The 21,112-nt window shown below is 42.4% G+C and overlaps 1 protein-coding gene across 1 annotated transcript; it reads left to right on the plus strand.

Annotated features, from left to right (window-relative positions):
- The first annotated feature begins 674 nt into the window (after positions 1–674).
- tedc1 (tubulin epsilon and delta complex 1) lies at positions 675–19,487 on the plus strand. The gene is made up of 8 exons (XM_029647844.2): positions 675–874; positions 4,788–4,872; positions 4,993–5,198; positions 8,752–8,922; positions 9,122–9,211; positions 12,000–12,086; positions 17,514–17,699; positions 18,710–19,487. The coding sequence occupies exons 1-8, from the start codon at positions 740–742 to the stop codon at positions 19,139–19,141; spliced, it is 1,392 nt and encodes a 463-aa protein (XP_029503704.2). The 5' UTR covers positions 675–739; the 3' UTR covers positions 19,142–19,487.
- The last annotated feature ends 1,625 nt before the right edge of the window (positions 19,488–21,112 follow it).

Here is a 21,112-nt window from a genome sequence, read left to right on the forward strand (position 1 = left end):
TGGCATTGTGTTGTGTGACAAAACTGCACATTTTGTGGCCTTTTGTCCCCAGCACAAGGTGCACCTGTGTAATGATCATGCTATTTAATCAGCTTCTTTATGTGCGGATGGATTCTCTTGGCAAATGAGAAGTGCTCACTAACAGGGAAGTAAACAAATGTGCACACAACATTTGAGAGAAATATGCCTTTTGTGCATGTAAAATATTTGAGCAGGGTACCAACACTTTACATGTTGCATTTATATTTTGTTTAGTGTAGTTTATCGGCTTTGATTAGGGGTACAATCATACATTCCATTCACTCTGGCTATCTAGTCCAATTTCAGAGCACTCTCTTCTGAGTGTGCCAGAGCACAAGATAACTGATGAATTTACAAACGCTCAAAACTCGTTGAATATGACCGGCGTCTATAAACGCTTTAATGCCGTTCTGAGGTCAGTACGCTCGGATCAACCATTCTCCTCGGCCAGAGCGTCCAGTGTGCGCTCTGAACACTCCAAGAGCGAAATGCTCTGAATTTATAAACTGACAATCTAACAAAGCCATGAATATTACGAGTGCACTCTGGCACTCCAGAGTGAATTTACAAACACGTCGTACAATTCCATTACATTTACTACCCAATCAGACGTGTCGATGTACCCAAATACGGAAGTGAACCTATGACGAATGTACTACCCGGAAGTTTTTAGCGTCACCGGGCAAGTTGAAGAATCGATTTGTCCACAAAGTTGAAAATGCAACGTGAAAAGAGTGTCAAAGCGAAAGAAGTGATTGAATCACTTTGTAAACTTCTATATTCACTAGGTTTGGAGTGTGTACCAAGTGCAGAAACGTTCAGACGGGCTAAGTTTAACAAAGGAGAGGATGTGGTGAGTTGTTGAGCTGTATAGTGACTGGATTCAGCATACATTTGAAGCTCGTCGAAGTACAGATGTTGCTAGTGCTGGACCACTTTTGTCAAATCAAATTGTATTTGTCACATACAACAGGTGTAGACCTAACAGTGAAATGCTTACTTATAAGCCCCTAACCAACAATGCAGTTTAAAAATACGGATAAGTATAAGAAATAAAAGTAACAAGTAGTTAAAGAGCAGCAGTAAAATAACAATAGTGAGACTATATACATGGGGTACCGGTACGGAGTCAATGTGGAGACTATATACATGGGGTACCGGTACGGAGTCAATGTGCCGGGGCACTGGTTAGTCGAGGCATTTGAGGTAATATGTACACTACCGGTCAAAAGGTTTAGAACACCTACTCATTCAAAGATGTTTCTTTATTTTTACTACTCTCTACATTGTATAATAATAGTGAAGACATCAAAACTATGGAATAACACATGGAATCAATCATGTAGTAACCAAAAAGGTGTTAAACAAATCAAAATTCTTCAAGTAGCCACCCTTTGCCTAGAAGACCGCTTAGCACACTCTTGGCATTTTCTCAACCAGCTTCACCTGAAATGTTTTTCCAACGGTCTTGAAGGAGTTCCCACATATGTTCAGCACTTGTTGGCTGCTTTTCCTTCACTCTGCAGTCCGACCGATCCCAAACCATCTCAATTTGGTTGAAATTGGGGGATTGTGGAGGCCAGGTCATCTGATGCAGCACTCCATCACTCTCGTTCTTGGTCAAATAGCCCTTACACAGCCTTGATGTATGTTGGGTCATTGTCCTGTTTAAAAACAAATGACAGTCACACTAAGCCCAAACCAGATGGGATGGTGAATCGCTGCAGAATGTGTGCCTTGACTTCTAAATAAATCACAGACAGTGACACCAGCAAGCTTGGGAGGTGTGAGCATGGCCAATAAGGTGCTAGGGAAGGTTAATGCCAGGACTAAGTTTTTGGCTAGAAAGTCCAAGCTGCTTGATAAGGACTCCATGAAAGTGCTAGCTACTGCCCTCATTCAGTGCCATTTTGACTATGCTAGTACTTCCTGGTTTGGGGGCTTATCTAAATTTATGAAGGGGAAGCTCCAGATAGCCCAGAATTAGCTGATCAGGGTAGTATTGAAGGTGAGTCCACGGGAGGAGGACTCTGCTTTCAGGAACTAAACTGGAGCTGCTTTCAGGAACTAAACTGGCTGCCTGTTGAGGCTAGGGTGTCCCAGATTAGACTAGGTTTGGTTTACAGGAGTATTTATAGTCCTGCGCCCAGATATCTAAGTGATTACTTTCCTCGTGTTAGGGATGCACACAATCACAGCACCAGATCAGGTGTTGCTGATGTGTGCTTATACAGGTTCAGGAGTAATGCTGGAAAAGGTACTTTCTGTATACTGGAGCCTCAGAGTGGAATGAGTTGCCTCTGTCTATAAAAACAACGTCCTCTCTGGACAGCTTTAAACATAAAGTAAAAATATGTTTGATGTCTTCTGTGTCTATATGAATAACCCCTATGATGTAACTGGAATGACGAGAAAGATGTTCTTCTCTGTTTTTGTTTTATTATTTCACTGCCATACTGTGTTCGATCTTGTCTCAAGAGGACCACAATGGAAATAAGTCCCAGACTTTATTGTGCGTTATCCTCAATGATTTTATTCATGTGCATGTATGGCTTTTTCAAGTTTTATGTGTGATTGTTTTTTTAAATGGTCAAATTTATATAGTAAACTTAACACCCCCACACCAAAACACAACCTCCTCTTTACGGTGGGATATACACATGCGAAGATCATCTGTTCACCCACAAGACACGGCGGTTAGAACCAAAAATCTCCAATTTGGACTCAAAGGAACAAAGGACAAATTTCCACCGGTCTAATGTCCATTGATTGTGTTTCTTGGCCCAAGTAAGTCTCTTCTTCGTATTGGTGTCCTTTAGTAGTGGTTTCTTTGCAGCAATTTGACCATGAAGGCCTGATTCACACAGTCTCCTCTGAACAGTTGATGTTGAGATGTGTGTTACTTTAACTCTGTGAAGCATTTATTTGGGCTGCAATTTCTGAGGCTGGTAACTCTAATGATCTTATCCTCTGCAGCAGAGGTAACTCCGTCTCTTCCTTTCCTGTGGCGGTCCTCATGAGAGCCAGTTTCATCATAGCGCTTGATGGTTTTTCCGACTGCACTTGAAGAAACATTAAGTTTTTTAAATTTTCCGTTTTGACTGACCTTCATGTCTTAAAGTACTGATGGACTGTAATTTCTCTTTGCTTATTTGAGCTGTTCTTGCCATCATATGGACTTGGTCTTTTACCAAATAGGGCTATCTTCTGTATACCCCCCTTACCTTATCACAACACAACTGATTGGCTCAATCGCATTAAGAAGGAAATAACTGTTAATTGAAATGCATTCCAGGTGACTACCTCATGAAGCTGGTTGAGAGAATGCTAAGAGTGTGCAAAGCTGTCATCAAGGCAAAGGGTGGCTAATTGAAGAATCTCAAATATGAAATATTTTTGATTTGTTTAACACTTTTTTTGGTTACTACGTGATTCCATGTGTTTCTTCATAGTTTTGAAGTCTTCACGATTATTCTATAATGTAGAAAATATTAAAAATAAAGAAAAACCCTTGAATAAGTAGGTGTTCTAAAACTTTTGACCGGTGGTGTACATGTAGGTAGAGTTATAAAAGTGACTATGCATAGATAATAACAGAGAGTAGCTGCGGCGTAAAAGGGTAAAAGGGGCAGGCAATGCAAATAGTCTGGGTATCCATTTGATTATATGTTCAGGAGTCTTATGGCTTGGGGGTAGAATCTGTTTAGAAGCCTCTTGGACCTAGACTTGGCGCTCCAGTACCGCTTGCTGTGTGGTTGCAGAGAGAACAGTCTATGACTAGGGTGGCTGGAGTCTTTGACAATTTTTAGGGCCTTCCTCTGACACCACCTGTTATAGAGGTCCTGGATGGCAAGAAGCTTGGCCCCGGTGGTGTACTGGACCGTACGCATTACCCTCTGTAGTGCCTTACGGCCGGAGGCCGAGCAGTTGCCGTACCAGGCAGTGATGCAACCAGTCAGGATGGTGCAGCTGTAGAACCTTTTGAGGATCTGAGGACCCATGTCAAATCTTTTCAGTCTCCTGAGGGGAAATCGGTTTTGTCGTGCCCTCTTCACGACTGTCTTGGTGTGCTTGAACCATGTTAGTTTGTTGGTGATGTGTCCTCTTCACGACTGTCTTGGTGTGCTTGGACCATGTTAGTTTGTTGTTGTGGACACCAAGGGACTTGAAGCCTACATGATACACCAGTAAAGTAATAAAATATATAGCTGTCATCTATACACAACTTACCGTTCTTTGTCAAATGTCTAATTTCTTCCCACACTTTTTGCAAGTTGCAATCAATTTTTTGTTGATACAGCGTCGTCTTTATATCCGAAAATAATAATTTGGGGTATCATCTTCCCAAGGGCTCCACCTGAATTCACCCGCCGACGTTCCTCTGGACTGCCACGCACAACTTTTTCTCAGCTGGCACAATTTGATTAGCTGCACATTTTTTTTTTTTTAATAACATCAATTTTAATATTTGGGCTTATCAAGTCAGGTCGAGTCATAAGGCTCAAGTCCAAGTCACGAGTCATTGGTGTTAAAGTCGAGTTGCAAGTCATCATATTTGAGTCAGACTCGAGTCCAAGTCATGTGACTCGAGTCCACATCTCTCATAAGTGGAGCAGGTACTTTGCTCTTCACACTATCAAGGGGCTGCACTCAGTGCGCTGATAGACACATGTCCTTGGACCAGAGCTCTATCATATGACAGGAGGGATATTTGTTTATCTCCTTTAGTCATCAGGTGGTTGCTTACCTTGGAATGTGTATTTCAGGTGGTGGAGTTCTGGAAGCTCCTTCATAGTGTTCTTCTGAAAACACTGCTACTGGAATGTTCTTGCGCAACACTTTCAGACTTGGGTAAGTGTAATTATTATTTATGGAGGAGTATGTATGCTGAATGAATAGTGTCCATTGTAGCTATTATGTCCATTTCACACTCTTTGTCTTCAATTAATCATTGTGATTGTGTCTCTGCAGACAGCCATGTGAGAGAGGCACTCTGGCAGTGTGGTTACGGTGCCAGCTGGATTGTTGTGACGACTGCCGGGCTCCGTCCCAGGAGTGAAGTTGGGAGCCGAGAGCTGCTGGTGGCGTTTGGGTGGGTGTTGTCTTCAGGGAGCCTGCTGGAGGCCCTGCTGAGAGCAAGATCCCTGGAGCTGGATATCCTCTCACTCCCACCCACGGTGACATTCTTTTTCAAGTCTTACAGCAAAATATGTTTTGTGTATGAATAAAATCCACCCGTATTAACAAAAGTAAAATCTTTTTGTTTTTACACTGATTTGAAGTGGCAGTGCCATATTTGTCTAGCAGGTGGCAGTGTTGCTCTGCTGATGATGAGCTTCTGACTCAATAGAAATCCATGTCTGTAAATGGAAGGAGATGAGAGAACAAAAAACATTTCCCCCTTTCTCATAAATAAATTATAATTAGTCTCTTACGTTCTGGTCTTAAACACTTAAAACCCACCAATCACCCTAATCTGAAAATCATTCAAAATTCCATGAATATTTAAAGAGAAAAAAGATGCCTTGTAATTACCCTATGATCCCTCCACTTTGGAGATGTTGAGATGGATCTATCTTGTGGAGTGCCCTCCAGACAAACCTTTACTCTCTAGACTCAAGCCTTTGGTCGTGATTGTCAGAGGGTGAGGTAAAGGCACTCCTGCCCTCAAAGCTCATCACTAATCTAAGGAGCCTGGGACTAAACACCTCTGCAACTGGATCACATGGTAAGGGTAGGCAACAACACATCTGCCACGCTGATCCTCAACATGGGGGCCCCTCAGGGGTGCGTGCTCAGTCCCCTCCTGTACTCCCTGTTCACCCATGACTGCATGGCCAAGCACGACTCCAACACCATCATTAAGTTTGCTGACGACACAACAGTTGTAGGCCTGATCACCAACAACGATGAGACAGCCTATAGGGAGGAGGTCAGATACCTGGCTGTGTGGTGCCACGATAACAACCTCTCCCTCAACGTGATCAAGACAAAGGAGCTGATCGTGGACGTCAGGAAAAGGCAGGCCGAACAGACCCCCTTTAACATCTATGGGGCTGTAGTGAAGCGGGTCGAGAGTTTCAAGTTCTTTGGTGTCCACATCACCAACAAACAATTATGGTCCAAACACACCAAGACAGTCGTGAAGAGGGCACGACAACACCTATTCCCCCTCAGGAGACTGAAAAGATTTGGCATGGGTCCTCAGATCCTAAAAAAAGTTCCACAGCTGAACCATCGAGAGAGTTGCATCACCACCTGGTATGGCAACTGCTTGGCCTCCGACCGCAAGGCACTACAGAGGGTAGTGCGTACGGCCCAGTACATCACTGGGGTCAAGTATCCTGCCATTCAGGACCTCTATACCAGGCAGTGTCAGAGGAAGGCCCAAAAAATTGTCAAAGACTAGCCACCCTAGTCTTAGACTGTTCTCTCTGCTACTGCACGGCAAGCGGTACCGGAGTACCAAGTCTAGGTCCAAGAGGCTTTTTAACAGCTTCTACCCCCAAGCCGTAAGACTCCTGAGCAGCTGGTGGTTACCCGGACTATTTGCGTTGTCATTTTACCTCTACCTACATGTACATAATTCTCTCAACTAACCGGTGCCCACTCACATTGACTCTGTACCAGTACCCCCACTACTGTTATTTTATGGTTGCTCTTTAACCTGTCTGGGAACACACCCAATGAAATTGCAGGGCGCCAAATTCAAACAGAAATCTCATAAATCAAATTTCTCAAACATGCAAGGATTAGGCACCATTTTAAAGATAACATTCTCGTTAATCCAGCCACAGTGTCTGATTTCAAAAAGGCTTTACAGCGAAAGCTCCACAAACGATTGTTAGGTCACCACCAAGTCACAGAAAAACACAGCCATTTTTCCAGCCAAAGAGAGGAGTCACAAAAAGCAGAAATATAGATAAAATGAATCACTAACCTTTGAGGATCTTCATCAGATGACACTCATAGGACTTCATGTTACACAATAATGTATGTTTTTTTTCTTCGATATAGTGCATATTTATATCCAAAAATCTTATTTTACATTGGCGTGTTATGTACAGTAGTTCCAAAACATGCCGTGATTTTGCAGAGAGCCACATCAATTTACAGAACTACTCATAATAAACATTGATAATAGATACTACTATTATACATGGAACTTTAGATTAACTTCTCCTTAATGCAACCGCTGTGTCAGATTTCAATTTTTTTTAACGGAAAAAGCATACCATGCCATAATCTGAGTACGGCGCTCAGAGCCCAAACCAGCCAAAGAAATATCTGCCATGTTGTGGAGTCCACAGAAGTCAGAAATAGCATTATAAATATTCACTTACCTTTGATGCTCTTCATCAGAATGCACTCCCAGGAATCCCAGTTCCACAATAAATGTTTGATAAAAATAATCATTTATGTCCATATACAGTGGGGCAAAAAAGTATTTAGTCAGCCACCAATTGTGCAAGTTCTCCCACTTAAAAAGATGAGAGAGACCTGTAATTTTCATCATAGGTACACTTCAACTATGACAGACAAAATTAGAAACAAAATCCAGAAAATCACATTGTATGATTTTTAATTAATTTATTTGCAAATTATGGTGGAAAATAAGTATTTGGTCACCTACAAAAGTTTCTCAATACTTTGTTATATACCCTTTGTTGGCAATGACAGAGGTCAAACGTTTTCTGTAAGTCTTTCATATTCATGAAATATAGCGAAACATAGCTTAGCCTTTTGTTAATCACCCTGTCATCTCAGATTTTGAAATTATGCTTTACAGCAAAAGCAATACAAGCGTTTGTGTAAGTTTATCGATAGCATAGCATTATGTACACTTATCAGGAAGCTTGGTCACGAAAATCAGAAAACCAATCAAATTAACCGTTTACCTTTGATGATCTTCGGATGTTTTCACTCACGAGACTCCCAGTTAGACAGCAAATGTTCCTTTTGTTCCATAAAGATATTTTTTATATCCAAATACCTCCGTCAGTTTGGTGCGTTCACGGTCACGACAACACAGACAAAAATTCCAAATGATATCCATAATGTCGACAGAAACATGTCAAGCGTTTTTTTATAATCAATCCTCAAGGTGTTTTTCAAATATCTATTCGATAATATATCAACCGGGATAGTTGGCTTTTCACTAGGACCGGGAGGAACAATGGCCGTCTCTCTCTTTTGCGCAAAAATCACTCTGAGAGCCCCCACCTGACCACTTACGTAATGTGGTCGTTCACGCTCATTCTTCAAAATAAAGGCCTGAAACTACGTCTAAAGTCTGTAGACACCTTAGGGAAGCCATAGAAAAAGGAATCTGGTTGATATCCCTTTCAATAGTCAATAGGGATGCATAGGAACACAAAGCTTTCAAAATAAGAGTCACTTCCTGATTGGAATTTTCTCAGGCTTTCACCTGCAATATCAGTTCTGTTATACTCACAGACAATATTTTTACAGTTTTGGAAACTTTAGAGTTTTCTATCCTAAGCTGTTATATGCATATTCTAGCATCTGGTCCTGAGAAATAGGCCGTTTACTTTGGGAACGTTATTTTTCCAAAAATAAAAATAGTTCCCCCTAGCTTCAAGAGGTTAACACTTATTTTTCTTAACTGCGTTGGTGGTTAAGGGCTTGTAAGTACGCATTTCACTGTAAGGTCTACACCTGTTGTATTCGGCACATGTGACAAATCACATTTGATTTGATTTATCTCAGATCTCACTGAGTAGCCCCAGAGAGGGAGGCACCCTTGGGGATGTAGATGGCCAAGGAGGCCTGAAGGAAGACGGGCTCCTCAGGAGACTCCAATGGCAGTATGGGAAACTCAGGTTCCAGTGGCGGAGGTTGCTCTCCATTCAAGAGGAAAGAGCTAGACTCCTTCACCAGGCAAGTCATTCAACCTGGACCGTAATAATACTTCTAATTTTTAAAACACTTTTCTAAAAACCCAAAAGACACTTCACAATAATGCAACCAATGGAGTGTGAACATCATTATCATCATACTGGTTTGTTCCAATGTCTCTCAATCTGTGTGTTCTGGTGAAATGGATAACCACCATAGCCTCTGACTCGTATTTTCTTAGGTCCTTTCCTCCAGCACAATGCCCTCCACGTCCACCTCCCAGCCCTCTTCTGATGACCATCACAGCATGTGCTCAACTGCCCTGAAAAAGGTGACCGGTCCTCCTGCCCCTGTCCCCATCATGTTCAACACAGCTACCATCACCAGACACAGGCAAACCACAGATAACAAACCACAGATCACAGATGAGGAAGGAGAGGCACAGTATATCTATTTCCTCTTTGTAAAGAGTTCTTGTGAACATTGCTGGTGGGTAAAAGGATATCCTTCCTCCACTGTATCTCTCCACGCTTTAGAAATCTGTTGGTTGAGGAACAGAAGCCTTTTCCTTAAAGTGAGAGATCTTTTAAGCAGTAGGGTTTAAGGGGTACATCCTCACCATGTAACAGGTGTTTCTTAGGGCACAGTTTGTTGCAGTGGGAGTCAGTACTAGGAAGGGCACGAGGAGAGAAAGGGAGAGACAAGGAGAAATATTTATTTTTGAGTGCTTGTTTTCTGAAAAGGGAGGGAAAGAAAAATCTAGACACGACCAAAGAGCCTGTGCCTCCCAGAGTGTGTTTTGACACTATAAGTAGTAAAGGCCCTGGTGCAGCCCTCCTGGGAGAGATGTGAGTGATGTGCAAAGCCAGAGAGGGGGAGAGGGAGAGAGATCTCTACTACTTTGTTTCTTTAATAGCTGGAAAGCTCCACAGGGAGGATCATCCTGTACCTTTACTTAGCCTTTGACCGAAACAGTGCTTTGTACCAATGCCAGCCAGGGAGGCAGTGAAGGAGCTCTGGTGTCCTCTGTAGCTCAGTTGGTAGTAGTGTTGTCACGATACCAGATTTTTGATTTCGATACCAGGTTTAGTATCACGATACTCGATACCACACAAAAAAAAGGTGGATTAGCCAAAGTCACAGAATGGCAATTGATCCAGACAGACTCAGCTACTGCTCTCTTTTTATTCAAGAACAAATTCTTAATTACAATGATGGCCTAGGAACAATGGATTAACTGCCTTGTTCAGGGGCAAAATTACAGATTTTTACCTTGTCAGCTTGGGGATTAGATCAAGCAACCTTTCGGGTACTGGCCCAACGCTCTAACCACTAGGCTACCTGCCGCTCTTCAGTCGTTGGGCATCTTTTGCATTCAATTATCATTGCATATTTCTTTGAGACAGCCATGTATGCATTAATTGAATCAATTATACAATCATACATACAATTTGACTAAATACAAAACAACATTATGGTAATCATGTATTTGAATGATAAATCTCTATATTGATAAACTGGGTAAATCTCCAGAGTGGAGCAGAGGTCTAAGGCACTGCTTTGCAGTGCTTGAGGCATCACTACAGCCCAGCGTTCGATCCCAGGCTGTGTCACAGCCGTCTGTGACCAAGAGACCCATGAGGCGGCGCACAATTGGCCCAGTGTCTTGCGGGTTAGGGGAGAGTTTGGCCGTCCAGGATTTTCTTGTCCCGTCGCGCTCTAGCAACTCCTTGCGGCGGGCCCTTCGCCTGCGATCTGACTTCGGTCGCCAGTTGTACGATGTTTCCTCCAACACATTGGTGCAGCTGGCTTCCGGGTTAAGCAAGCAGTGTGTCAAGTAGCAGTGCGGCTTGGCAGGGTCGTGTTTCGGAGGACGCATGGCTCTCAACCTTTGCCTCTCCCGAGTCCGTATGGAAGTTGCATCGATGAGACAAGACTGTAACTACTAATTGGATACCACAAAAAAGGGGTATCCCTTTTTTTTACGGATAAATGGGTGAATCAAAATGTAGCCTAGGTCTATTCACAATACAAGCTAATGCATAGTATTCAATATTTTATTGTACTGATCAACAACATTTGCATAGAAGAAGCAATCTCTTATTTTCTGAAAGTGTGTAGTCTCTTTAAGAAATGATTGAGGTCATTTGCAAGGCAGAAAGTGGCTATGGAATCTGACTTTAGCTATGGAACCTAGTGGAAACCAGACAGAAGGCGAGGGAGTGAATGAGTTTTTGGTGGTGAGGGAGACCAAGTGAATTAAAAACGTTTTTGGTGACAATCAGCTTTGAAATCAGCATATATTATGTAATCAGCATATGATCATAATAAAGTACTAGGGTAGTGAATTCAGCTGTAGCCTAAGCTAGCAAGGGAAGTTTCCCTACAATTAAAGCTGGAAGCTGCCGGTATCGTCTTGCATTGTAAGTGTTCTAGTATTCAATCATGTTAACTTCTGTGCATCATGAGTGGGGTGCTAATGCAGCCCAGACAGCTCTAGCAATGGGTGAGGTAGTGGAGCAGGAACGTTGCTCTTCACACTATAAAGGGGCTGCACTGACAGACAGACTTGATCCTCTCAATCACGTGAAACACATTTGACAAAAGTACCAAACGTAACAAAAATTCTAGTATCGAACCATTTTTTTGTAGTGAAAAAGTACAGAGGTTTTCGGTATACCGTGTAAGGCTAGTTGGTAGAGAATAGCACATGCAACACCAGGGTAGTGGGTTTGATTCCCGGGACCACCTGTACTTAAAATGTATACACGCATGACTATAAGTCGCTATGGATAAAAGCATCTCCTAAATGTCATATATTATTAGCGACACAAGAAAAATACACAATGGAGAGGCAGTAACTACCTGGGGAGATGGAGTAACACTCAGAGGGAAACATGCCTGGCAGAAACTAAAGTAGGCCATAGAGCTCAGCTCACTAGCAGATGAAATCAAATAAACATGCATATGTTTTGAGGAAGACAAGACAGGCAGGTTAAACCAATGAAGATTTTTGAGAGCATTAATTATGAGCTAAATGTCTCCTGTCTGTGTGTGTTTGACAGTGGTTGAGGCAGGCTGGGTTAAAAGAATGTCCCCTGTCTGTCTGTGTGTTGCAGGAGGTGGAGCGTCTACAGACTCTCAGTCAGCTGTTGGAGGCCTACCTGGAGTGGAAGAGACAGGAGCCACTCTTCTGGTGCTGGATGGTAAGGCTAGTGCTTCCTCTGTCTTCTCAGTGCCTCAGCACTGCTTTTAACCAGAAATGTAAAATATGTTCTGTCTACTCTACAGTGTAATTGACTAGGTTTTGCATGGCATTTAAACAAAACCAACATGGAGACAGTAAGAGACAGTGAAACACAATTATTAAGGAACTAATAGCCTCCTTCTAACCTGCTCTTTCCCACTAGTACTACCTGTATCTTTTGGTATTTTATTGGGATCCCATTAGCTGTTGCAAAAGCAGCAACTACTCTTCCTGGGGTCCAACACAAAACATGAAACATAATACAGAATGACATAGACAAGAACAGCTCAAGGACAGAAGTACATACATTTACAGAACTACATATCCTCTTTCTCACTCTCATGAACTACCTCTGCAGTGTCTGACAGAATGATTCACTACCGTTCTGAGTTCTCATCTCTGTCTGAGTGTGATTCAGATTGACATGAAGTTATTAAGAGAGCCTCCATGGAGAGGAGATGTTTTTGGCATCCTGCTCTGATTCCCTCTCTGCATGCAGATCACAGAGAAGTGAATTTGAGGATTGTAGAAGTTCAAAATGAAGTGCAGTTTCATTAGAAATAAACCTATCAGAAGTCCTTTGAGTGTTTTCCCTAAAGTAAAACAGAAACCGCTTCCTTTCATGGTGTTTCTATCAGTATGTTTGAAACCCACAGTTGGACTCCCAGGGTTTTGATTATTGAAGTCCAGTCGACTACATTAATGTGAAAATTATTTAAACTAGTACTTTAATCCACCTCAAAGCCATTTAATTTCAAATAAAAAAATAAAGCTTTGTTGCCTTTTGTGAGAAATGTAATATGTCCCAATTATTAACTCGCTAGTCTTGCTGTTCACTGCCTTATCACTTACAAATTGGATAACATTTTTTGGGGACATATCTGGGAATAACTTTTAAGATTTGATGTAGATCAAATGTGAATTAATGATCCGTTTCAGAATTTCTCGAGACCTATAGGAGGAATTATAAACTGGTTACCAACATAAATTGAACAATAAACAATTATTTTTTCCATCATAGCAGTGGTATATTTTATCTGACATACAAATGGCTGGAATGCTGTTTCAGCCTATCAGCATACAGGACCCGTAGTACCTGGTTTATAATATAAAAAAATATAAACGCAACAATTTCAAATATTTTGCTGAATTACTGTTCATATAAGGAAATCAGTCAATTGAAATCAAATCATTAGGCCCTAATCTATGGATTTCACATGACTGGGAATTACGACTGACCCCATTTAGTTCACTGGTCGATTGTTTGGTCTGTAGGCTGTTGGTCAACTGAGATTTCTTTACTTGAGCAATAGCAACAAAAAATAAATAATCATGGTGTACCTGACACCTGTCTGATTGGCGCCTGTCTGAGTGGACTGATCCATTGTGGAAGCCGTGGGGGTGGCACAGTCCGTCAGTATAAGACGTGCTACTGAAATTGTATGTGGTTATATTATGTAAGAACAATGGTGCAACAAATGATTTTCTAACAAACGTTTATTCTCCCTTGCTGGATAGTGGTCGTTGTCCACGGTTCTGAAACACATCAGTACGCTGTTTTATTGGCGACTTTTTCTAGACCATGTTGCTGTGTGCATCATAGCAAACCAGCATATTGGTGTTGAGAACAATGTGGCGGAGGCAGCAGCAGAGTTAGGAGATGAGAAAACAGCCCTTGCCTTATTGTCTAAGAGGAGAGAGGAAACCCCAACTTAATTAGGTCTATAATCAACAGCCTAACTGCTAAATGTGCCTGGCTTTATAAATCATCCATATGCATGTACAGAAATAAGACAGAAGCTGCTTCTGTTGCCTGTTTGAGTGTGTGTTTAATAGCCTACTGATTCTGTGAGCACCAAGCCTCACGCAACAATATCACAGATGGTCTGTTTTTAATCTTTGCTTTGCTGTAATAAAGACTACCCGTTTTCTTTCGTGAGACCAGCCTCTCTGGTATTATTTCATTTATTTACTGTTCACACTGTTCCAAATTGTAGAAAAAAATTAGATTTATTATAATAACCTTCCCTTTTCCTTGATCTCATTATTGTTGTTATTATTATTATAATAATAAGTAATGTCATTATCATTAGTAGTCTTCGTATAGGTTCTTTGTATAACCACCATCGAGCTGTAGACCTAAGAGCGAATCCTGTTTAGTCTTAATACCGTAACTGATTTAGGCCTATAATTCAATATATATATAGGCTACTGTATCTATCAATCAATCATTCATTCGTTCATGCCATCACACAGCATACGAGACATTAATGATGTGAAATGCAATCAAGCATTTTAGTTTTAAAATTAAATAACAAAGGGAGCTGTGATAAAGACTTTATATATATACATTTTTTGGTGTTAGAACAGACTCTCTGTTACACTTATTTATTTAGTGTTCACACTGTCCCAAATGGTCAGTAAAAATAATATTGTAATCTAACAGCAACAGTTTGGTACGCATTATACTCACGCAGTGCTTGTTCCTATACCCTCCTTTATCTGAATCTCCAGTAGTTTCTACAACTAAGTCACTTGTCTTCCACACATCTGACTTCCCCTTTCCCTCCTGAGCAACCAGTAAACATTCACCCATTTCCAATGTATTTTTCACGTCCTCCACATCCATTTTGCTGTCGACATTACTATGTTCGAAGTTAGTTATAACCAATTTATTGATGTGATTATAATAGGCTATAGGTCAGGCCCTATTGGTCACATGCATGCGATGCTCACATGTTTTATGTGAAGAGAGCAAGGGTTCAGGGAATAGGGAATGTTTTTCCCCAAAAAATTAGTTATTTCGGTAACAACTTTTCAGTCAGAAATGGCTTGAATTATGTTGCAGCTCAAGCAACAGGGACAGCGCTACACACACTGATGTTCTGTGGTGGATGTTGCAGCAGGGAGGACAGAGAGGCAATGGGAGCCCGGCACACAGTCATCCACTGTGTTTTTATTTTTAACACAACGCAGAAAGTCTGAGCCAGGCAGCACAATCAAATCGATTTGTGAACTGACTCCCAATAGTCATTTGTCTCTTTTAATGATTTAATCAAACAGTGTGGTTTTAAGCATCAGACAAGCTCAGTGCATATAGTTGATTTGATTCAAACATAGGATGTGTCTATATACAGAATCAAACCAATTTTAACATTTCAACCAATCGATTGGTCGAAAGAACAGATTAATCCTGGTCGACTAAGATCTTTTTTGGTCAGGGACAGCCCAACTGGGAATACAGATATGCATCTGTTTGTCACAGATACTTTTTTTTTTTTTTAAAGGTAGGGCGTGAATCAGAAAACCAGTCAGTATCTGGTGTGACCACCATTTGCCTCATGCAGGACGACACATCTCATTTGCGTAGTTGATCAGGCTATTGATTGTAGCCTGTGGAACGTTGTCCCGCACCTCTTCAATGATTGTATGAAGTTGCTGGATGTTGGCGAGAACTGGAACACGCTGTTGTACACGTCAATCCAGAGCATCCCAAAAAGGCTCATGGGTGACAATTCAGGTGAGTGTGCAGGCCGTGGAAGAACTGGGACATTATCAGCTTCCAGAAAATGTCTACAGATCCTTGTGACATAGGGCCGTGCATTAGTGTTTGTTGTCCATAGCTTATGCATGCCCATACCATAACCCCACTGCCACCGTGGGGCACTCTGTTTACAATGTTGACATCAGTAAACCGCTCGCCCACACAATGCCATCTGCCCGGTAAAGTTGAAACCGGGATGCATCTGTGAAAAGCACACTTATCCCTCGTGCCAGTGGCCATTGAAGGTGACCATTTGTCCACTGAAGTCGGTTACGACGCCGAACTGCAGTCAGGTCAAGACCCTGGTAAGGACGAACATGCAGATGAGCTTCCCTGAGATTGTTTCTGACAGTTGGTGCAGAAATTCTTCGGTTGTGAAAATCCAGTTTCATCAGCTGTCCGGGTGGCTGGTCTCAGATGATCCCGCAGGTGAAGAAGCCGGGTGTGGAAGTCCTTGGCTGGCGTGGTTACACGTGGTCTGCGGTTCCCTAGCACAAGGTGCACCTGTGTAATGATCCTGCTGTTCAATCAGCTTCTTGATATGCCACACCTGTCAAGTGGATGGATTATCTTGGCAAAGACGAAATGCTCACTAACAGGGATGTAAACAAATTTGTGCACAATTTTTGCGAAATAAGCATTTTGTGTATATGGATAATATTTTATTTCAACTCATGAAACGTGGGACCAACACTTCACATGTTGCATTTTATATTTTGTTCAGCGTATGTGTTGAATGTATGGAGGCTCCAGGACCTGGTCTATGATGTATCGGTGTCTGTTGGAGGGTTAGTGTAGAGTCTGCCATAAGCCTGTATGGAGTTTATCCACAGTCATGGCCTGCGTCCCAAATGAAACCCTATATAGCATACTACTTTTGACCAGGGCCACATAGGGTACAATTTGCGACAATGCCTATAGTATGTATGTGCCTGGACTCTATCTGACCTCTCTCCTAGGAGGGAGGCTGCTGTTGGGCAGTTGATTAGAACTAGACCCACATGGATCAATATTGGAGGAGAGCTGCAATTACACAGGAAGTCCGATCTTGAGAAAAGCTCCTTTTAATTTTAAATTTTTTTTTTTAACCCTTATTTATCTTGGCAAGTCTGTTAAGAACAAATTCTTATTTACAATGACGGCCTACACCGGCCAAACCCTAACCCGGACAACGCTGGGCCAATTGTGTCACGGCCGGTTGTGATAACGCCTGGAATCAAACCAGGGTCTGTAGTGACGCCTCTAGCACTGAGATGCAGTGCCTTAGACCGCTGCGCCACTCAGGAGCAGAGAGTGAAAGGAGAGAGAGAAGGGAGGAGCTCAGAGAAAATCAAAGAATTTTGTTATTACATGCCATTTCCTGGTTGCTAAAATTCAAATAGTTTGCCTAATTTCAGTTTTATGTAACAAAACAAGCAAGTGTAGTGTAGAGAATCATTGTACCATCTAAACCGCTGTGAAATATATTTTCCCTGACAAAAAATATTGTATTTTCAGCTGTTTTGAAGCTGGTGTACAATACCGAAAGTAAAAGACGCAAAAACTAAACTTAAGAACGGGAATCATAGAAATAATGCACATAGAACAGATCTACCACTTTTCAGACTTGCTTTCAATGAGAATGACAGATCTATTACTCATATTTCTATGTGAATTTGGTTGGGTTACCCGAAAAGTTACATATTGCATCTTTAATTTAATAACAAAACTTTTGAGGTTTGATATTAATTTCCCAGGATCATGCATTATGAACAGTGGTTCTCTATTTCTCACTTTCTCAACCCTCTCTTTCCTTCTCTCCTCGCTCCTTCCTCCCTCTCTCCCCCCTCCCTCTCTCTGTAGGATAGTGTTGTGGACAGCCAGCTCTCAGCCCTGAGAGAGGAGGACACTGTGGAGAACATGTCACCTGTACACCAAGTTGTCAATAGGTGCTTTCCCTACGGTTACAAGGACAAGGAGGGTCTGGAACAACTGGACAACATGCTGCTGAGGCTGCACACAGGGCTGAATGACACATACACAAGACAGGTAATGCACACCCTCACACAGCAGGTGAGTACCAACTGGCAAGGAATCAATGTTTGGCTCTTTATAAATTGTATGAAATTCCGTCCTCTCGTCCTCTACTGTCTTCAATGATTGGAAAAGACTGGACAGGTGGAAGCTCATCATTAGATTGGCTTTCACCTCGTCAGTTCTTTCAGGTCATTGGACTGAAGGAGGAGAGGAAATGTTTTAGGACATTTTGAGAAAGAGAATTTGTCAGAGCAAAAAGAGGGAACTTCAATGTTCTGGAGGACTTGCATTATGCAGTTCAAGTGGGAGTGGGTCTGATGGCAATATGTGCTCCTGTTCCTCTCTCTCCTTTTCACTCTTTCTCTCTCTTTCTCTCTCTTTCTCTCTTTGGGAAATCAGTTTCTGGAATAATTTTCTCAATTGAAGTGGCTTGTGAATTGAGCTCTTTCATTTGGAATATGAATGCCTAAATCTGTGCTTTTGTGTACAGCATTACATTTCATTATGCTATATAGCCTATTTGCTTATTGCTTCTCTCCAGACTCTAGGCTTGCATAGCTTCCAATTTTATTCATATCATTACACTGATACAGCTGGGAATTATTACCAACCTCACAATCAGCACATCTAGGTCACCTAATAATATAGGCTACATTAATTATCCTCTCTCGTTCCCTCCCTCTCAATCTCTTTCTCTTTTTCTCTCTCGTTCTCGCTCTCTCTCTCTACACTAATGTGGGAAGTGTCTGGTGCAATATCAAAATGTCTGCCAAATTCTCACCCATTATCACGCATGAATGCACTAATGCCGTATGCACAAGCACACACACACTCCTCCCCCATGAGAGTCATCAGTGTAAATGAAATGCTGCTGGGGCCTAGCAGTCATTTTGTTTTAGAGATAAAAACATTTTAGTAGGAAGTAATTTTCTCAGATGATATACTGAAAGAGGCAGAGTTATCCTGCAATTCATTGCACTGAACTGTTTGTCAATGCCTCCTTTCTTCTTCTGTCCCAACAGAACAGAAAAGCGCAGAGTGTTCTTCAAGATGCTGAGGAGTTGGAGGAGATTGAGAGGAGAGTGGCTCTCAGGCTGCATGGCTTGGCTGAGTCCTGTACTTCAACTCCTACATCTGGTTGCTGTAGTTACAGGCCAAGTCTCCAGGGGCCACAGCTACTTCCAAACCATCACCAGCCTTGTAGGCCAGGGTCTGTGCTCCCACAAGCCTGTGATGGGGCAGTGCTGCCAGGCAAGGTGTCTGGGACAGGCACGGTGATGGTCCAAGTCCAGGCCTCCTCACTGATCGTCAAGCTGCAGCAAAGAGAGGATTTCCTGCTGGGGGAACTGGGCCAGATGAGGCAGGCAAAGCGGGGACAGATCCAGGAGAAGACAGCCAGCTGGCTGGAGGGGGTTGGAGTTGTCCTCATCCCCCCTCTCCCTCTCAAGAGATAAACACTAACAGGATGCTACTTCAGGGTGTCTGTGCGTGCAAGCGAGTGAACAGGATGCTGTTCAGCTCGGTGGCTGACAGACTGTCTGTCCCCAGACTACTTTCATAGAAATAGAATGACTAGAAGGTGCAAAGCTGCTCGACAATTTGTGGCTATATGTTCTATTAATTATATTTATATGTCTACTGCTACTGCTAATTTATTATGATGCGATGGACTGCATGTGATATATTTCAAATGACATCTGAAATGCACATGAATCAGTTGAAATCAAGATATTTGTGTGTGTGTGTTGATGTAATCCACTGTGGGAGACGACATAAACACCTGTGTGGGCTGGCTGTTAAGTTGCTGGGTTGTTTTTTTTTCTTGTATCTTATCTTTTCTCGGTGCCAAGCTTCCAGGAGAGAAAACAGTCTTAAAGTTCTGAAGTAGGTCAGGGTTTAGGATGTTCTCTCACTGAAGTTGGTTTATAAGTAGACCGCCTGGCGAATGCTCTCTCCGTCTCAGCCTCACACTGATTAGCTGATGTTACCCGTCCTGGCCTCACCCCTCAGAGGATTCATCCTAGTGCCTTCACCTCCTCAAATTTCAGTGTGTGTGTGTGTGTGTGTGTAAGTAACAAGCATTTCATGCAGATTAATTACCTAATGCATGGAGGAAAAAAAAGTCACGATCTGACTGATGGAAACAGGATATGCCGGTTCAATTTTATAAATGCCAACAGACAATTTGTTTGTTCGACATGGTGGGATCTTTTTGTGTCAGTAAAATGTATTTTGGGAGAAATTATGTTGAAAATGCCTTTGAGCAAATATTGATATCCACTTTGATATCCACAAAAATATAAACACAACACATTGGTCCCATGTTTCATGAGCTGAGATAAATTAATGTTTCATATGCACAAAAAGTTCTGCATTTCTCCTTTGCCAAGATGATATGCCACACATGTATGGTGGATGGATTAAGAAGCTGATTAATCAGCATGATCAGTACACAGGTGCACCTTGTGCTGGGGACAATAAAAGGCCACTCTAAAATGTGCAGTTTTGTCATCCAATACAATGCCACAGATGTCTCAAGTTTTGAGGGAGTGTGCAGTTGGCATGCTGACTGCAGGAATGTCCACCAGAGTGATTGCCAGATAATTTAACGTTAATTTCTCTACCATAAGCCGCCTCAAACGTTTTAGAGAATTTGGCACGTCTGACCGGGATCACAACCGCAGACACGTGTAACCACGACAGCCCAGGACCTCCATATTCTGCTTCTTCACCTGTGGGATCGTCTGAGACCAGCCACCCGGACAGCTGATGAAACAGGGTTTGTACAACTGAAGAATTTCTGCACAAACTGTCAGAAACCATCTCAGGGAAGCTCATCTGCGTGCTCCTCATCTTGATCTTACTGCTGTTCGGCATCCTAACTGACTTCAGTGGGTAAATGCTCACCTTCACTGGCACGCTGGAGAGGTGTGCTCTTCACGGATGAATCCCGGTTTCAGCTGTACCGGGCAGATGGCAGACCGCGTGTATGGCGTCATGTGGGTGTGCGGTTTGCTGATGTCAACGTTGTGATCAGAATGCCCAATAGTGGCAGTGGGGTTATGGTATGGGCAGGCGTAAGCTACGGACAAGGAACGCAATTGCATTTTATTGATGGCAATTTAAACGCACCGAGATACCGTGACGAGATTCAGAGGCCATTCATCCGCTGCCTTCACGTCATCTTTCAGTATGATAATGCACTGCTTCATGTCGCATACTCACCAGACGTCACCCATTGAGCATGTTTGGGATGCTCTGGATCGACATGTATAGTTCCCACCAATATCCATCGACTTTGCACAGCCATTGAAGAGTGGGACAAGGTTCCACGGGCAACAATCAATAGCCTGTTCAACTCGTTCCGAAGGAGATGTGTGACGCTGCATGATGTAAATGGTGGTCACACCAGATAATGACTGGTT

Source organism: Oncorhynchus nerka, linkage group LG12, assembly GCF_034236695.1.
Source record: "Oncorhynchus nerka isolate Pitt River linkage group LG12, Oner_Uvic_2.0, whole genome shotgun sequence".
Classification (NCBI taxonomy): Eukaryota; Metazoa; Chordata; class Actinopteri; order Salmoniformes; family Salmonidae; genus Oncorhynchus; species Oncorhynchus nerka.